The sequence below is a fragment of the Habropoda laboriosa genome, unplaced genomic scaffold (assembly GCF_001263275.1).
Source record: "Habropoda laboriosa isolate 0110345459 unplaced genomic scaffold, ASM126327v1 scaffold102, whole genome shotgun sequence".
Taxonomy (NCBI): Eukaryota; Metazoa; Arthropoda; class Insecta; order Hymenoptera; family Apidae; genus Habropoda; species Habropoda laboriosa.
This window is the reverse complement of record NW_017100262.1, coordinates 3150144-3154765: the sequence shown is the minus strand read 5'-3', so window position 1 is coordinate 3154765 and position 4622 is coordinate 3150144. Positions and strand designations below refer to the sequence as shown.

Here is a 4622-nt window from a genome sequence, read left to right as displayed (position 1 = left end):
GATTTGTGAGAAGTTAAGTGCTTCAGAAATTGGGTTTGAGAGACCTTAGGTACTTGAAGATTTAGATTTTTGAAGGATTTAGGTATTCGAGATTTTGGGTTCGAGGCGTATGAGGTATTCGAGAGCTTAGATTTTAGAATATTTAGGCATTCGGGAATTTAGGTTTCGGGATCCTCAGGTACTTGAGAATATTTCGATTCTGCGATCCTTAGGCACTCGAGAATTTGGATTTCAGGATCCTTAGGCACTCGAGAGCTGAAATTCTGCGATCCTTAGGCACTCGAGAGCTTATATTCTGCGATCCTGAAATTCTCGAGAGAGCTTAGATCCTCCAATCCTTAAGCACTCGAGAATTTTGATTCTGCGATCCTTAGGCACTCGAGAGCTGAAATTCTGCGATCCTTAGGCACTCGAGAGCTTAGATTCTGCGATCCTTAGGCACTCGAGAGCTTATATTCTGCGATCCTGAAATTCTCGAGAGAGAGCTTAGATCCTCCAATCCTTAGGCACTCGAGAATTTTGAATTCAGGATCCTTAGGCACTCGAGAGCTGAAATTCTGCAATCCTTAAGCACTCGAGAGCTTAGATTCTGCGATCCTTAGGCACTCGAGAGCTTATATTCTGCGATCCTGAAATTCTCGAGAGAGCTTAGATTCTCCAATCCTTAGACACTCGAGAATTTTGATTCTGCGGTCCTTAGGCACTCGGGAGCTTAGATTCTACGATCCTTAGGCACTCCAGAGCTCAAATTTTGCGATCTTTAAATACTCGAGAGAGCTTAGATTCTCCAAACCTTAGGCACTCGAGAATCTGGATTCTGCGATCCTTAGGCACTCGAGAATCTGGATTCTGCGATCCTTAGGCACTCCAGAATTAAAATTCCAAGATCCTCGGACACTCGAGAACTTGAATTCCAGGATTTTCAGACACTCGAAAGCTCATATAACAAAGAAATTTACTTACTCGAGAACATATACCTGAAATTCCCCATGCACACGTAAATTTACCTTCTAATCTTCCGGGATTCTGCAAAATTTAATTCGTCAGCGCTAGAATCATCACTGATAAAAAAAAAAAGGAAGGAAAAGAACACGTTCAGAATTGTCTCACGTTTCTCGTTGATGCAATCAGCATGAACCAGAATATTCACGTTCTCAAACACGTTAACGCGCAACACCGTGGAAACTTATTATTCATCTTACTAATAGCTCGTGAAAACAAACATCGAACGACTCTACTACAAATCGATTCGCGATGCTTATGAATAATTCACCAACTACGATCGTGTCCCATCCAGCAAACGATGCGACTCCTTTTTCAACGAATCATAACAATCAGCCCACTCTGCTATTATCGCAATGAATCACGCGTGTCTCGAAACACATACCAACTAAACGTTCGTCGAAATTATTCTCGAAACTCTCGATAGCACTACAATTCTCGATCTACGTAGCGGTAAAAAATTGTGCCAAAAAGAAGAAAAACAGAAAATAAATCTGAACAATGGGACACAGCTGAAGGCTAGAGCGAAAAGGATGTTTGCGCAAGTTCTTCTTCCAGCCTGTGATATATTCGAATTCATTATCCAAGCTGCTCGCCCCGCTAATTGGTATTTGAAGTAACGCGAAATCATCGTCAGGTTTCCTCGGGTTAACGCGGAAGTGTCGTCGTCTTCTAATGAAAATTTCCCTTCCTCTGTTTTCAGCCTATTCCGGACGAACGCCGCCGACGAGGATACTCGAGGAGAGAAGAGAGCAAGAGAAGTGAATAGGCGAAGAGAAAAGGAAGTGTGGGGAGAGTCGAGAAGAAGAAGTGTTGGGCGAAAGTGAAAAGAGGATAAAGTTGGAGAGAGAATCGCCACTGGGTTGGCTGGCTTCATTTTTGTTCCCGCGGATTATGGAACAAGGACAAGACGTAAAAATGGTGAAAAGTTCAGCTGACTACGTGAAGGCCATCGAGAGCGGTGTGCAACCAACTCAGGTGACTAGGACGATTCTCACCGCGGAATGGAAATTAATCCTGACGATTGATTTATTTTAGCGAAAATTGTACCTCGTTTATTTTGTGTTGATTAAATAAACTCTTGAGAAGTAACGATGCTTGGTTGGTGCTCTCTCTCTCTTTGCGATCAAGAGCGAGTGAGGAGATCTAGGTGCGAGAGAACTTGGGTTCAGGGGACTCCGGGTACAAGGGGACTTGAGTTCGAAGGGTTATAGGTGCGAGGGGACTTAGAAATGTGGGTAACTCAGGTACTCGAGGCATTTGGGAATAAGGGAATTTAGGTACAGTGGACTATTTTGGATTTGTGGAGTCCTGGGTGCAAGGGAAATTAGGTACAACGTAACTTAGGTGTCAGGGAATATTTGAGGATTCTTAGGTACTCGGGAATTTAGACTTCAGGGTCTTTAGGCACTGGAGAGCTTGGATTTCAGGATCTTTAGGCACTCGCGAGTTTAAATTCTGCGATCCTTAGGCACTCGAGAGTTTAAATTCTGCGATCCTTAGGCACTCGAGAGTTTAAATTCTGCGATCCTTAGGCACTCGAGAGTTTAAATTCTGCGATCCTTAGGCACTCGAGAATTTAAATTCTGCGATCCTTAGGCACTCGAGAATTTGGATTCTGCGATCCTTAGGCTCTCGAAAGCTTAGATTTTTCGATCCTTAAGCACTCGAGAGCTTAGATTTCAGGATCCTCAGGCACTCGAGAATTTAGATTCCACGATCCTTAGGTACTCAAGAACCTTCGTAACGGAAAAACCTTTCGATTCCAGGTGACTGAAACGAAGGTGTACAAGCGACGATGGCTGATCCTGATGATCTTCGTGCTTTACAGCGCGAGCAACGCGATGCAATGGATCCAATACAGCATCATTGCGAACATTGTAATGTTTTATTACCAGGTGTCCGATATGATGGTGGACATGACCAGTCTGATATACATGATAACCTATATTCCTCTCATCTTTCCAGCCAGTTATCTACTCGACAGATTCGTAAGTGCAATCGATACAAATTTTTTACTTTTTCACTTTTTCAACAATTATCTCCGTATAAATTCGACGTGTTTAAAACATTATTATCGTCGTTTAGCACGTTAACAAGCGATTCAATATTTACGCAAACATCTCGAATCGATTAATTTTAGGTAGATCCCAATTTTTAATCTAATCTACTTTCGCTATCGAGTCCGATATATCCCGCCAGATGTACGTTAAAATCATGATTTCTCGTTGCTCTCGTTGCATTTAGAAGGCCGTTGATAAACGAACCAAGGAGAAATAGCTGCGGAACGGAATGCAAACAGATTCCATTCGATACCGATGTTTTTGTCAAACACCACGATGATTAATCCAATTTTTTCAATTTCTAATTTATCCGGCATTCTTCGCGTATTTTTCGCGAGAAGTCGAAATACTGTTTCTTTCTTTTTTTGCGAAGCAACACACACGCTGACTTCATTTTCATAAAAGTTCGCAAACGTACGTGGCGGGCTTATCGAACCACGAGAGATCATTCTCTAATTCGTATAAATTATAAGAAATAAAATGTTGCTTTATTCGATCTTGTTTCCGTTCGTAATCTTCTAAGGCAACGATCTTGATAACGACGATATAGTAACTTGGCACTCGATGCAGATACAGCTGTATCAACAGCTGTCCATCTACATTTGCAATTACAAAATAACACTTTATCGAGCGCATGTTTGCAAACAGGTAATTCTCGTTCTCTTATCTCCCGAGAATTACGACACCAGTCGAATGTGCACTGAAACACTGTTTTTCTTTTATTTTAGTACCTGTACTACACCTCTTTCGCTATTATTATACACACTTGTGTATATTTTTTCTAATCAATTTCGAAGGTGGTCGACGTTCTGAAAATTACAGTATCAGTGGAATATTTATATTTTTTTGTACTATGCTATTTTAGTATTGTAGGAACAACCGAGGAAAAATTGGAGGGATTCGAACGGAAATGAAATCCGCGACCTGCGGCTGCCAAGCCGAGACGCTAAAACTATACTACGCACTCTTTATTTTTTCTCGTCGGTTCCCTATTTGAGCATGGAGGCCCCGATTGTGTACTATTATTCTACGTCCGCTTACGATCTCTCTGTAAAAAGGGAAATCACAGCAATCGACTGCACTCTTTTCAACGTTTCCATAAAAAACAGATTTCATTTCTTTTAATATTTCCATAGCGAACGAATTTTCATCGATTTCATTTCTTTCAGAATTTCCACAGCGAACGAATTTTCATCGCTTTCATTTCTTTCAGAATTTCCACAGCGAACGAATTTTCATCGATTTCATTAGTTTCCACTTTTCCATAGCGAACGAATTTTCATCGATTTCATTAGTTTCCACTTTTCCATAGCGAACGAATTTTCATCGATTTCATTCGTTTCTACTTTTCCATAGCGGACGAATTTTCATCGATTTCATTTCTTTCAAAATTTCCACAGCGAACGAATTTTCATCGATTTCATTAGTTTCCACTTTACCATAGCGAATGAATTTTCATCGATTTCATTTCTTTCAAAATTTCCACAGCAAACGAATTTTCATCGATTTCATTCGTTTCCACTTTTCCATAGCGAACGAATTTTCATCGATTTCATT

The 4622-nt window shown here is 40.9% G+C and overlaps 1 protein-coding gene across 2 annotated transcripts in view; it reads left to right on the top strand.

The window, feature by feature from the left end:
* The window catches only part of LOC108572902 (uncharacterized MFS-type transporter C09D4.1-like), a 22471-nt gene that overhangs the window by 9829 nt on the left and 8020 nt on the right, over positions 1 to 4622 (top strand). The window contains exons 2-3 of one of the 2 annotated variants that reach the window (XM_017935236.1): positions 1706 to 1980; positions 2772 to 2993. In XM_017935236.1, the coding sequence (XP_017790725.1) occupies positions 1897 to 1980; positions 2772 to 2993 (306 nt within the window). In that variant the 5' untranslated portion in view covers positions 1706 to 1896. The remainder of the gene's footprint in view (positions 1 to 1705; positions 1981 to 2771; positions 2994 to 4622) is intronic. The other variant, XM_017935237.1, reaches the window with a different exon arrangement.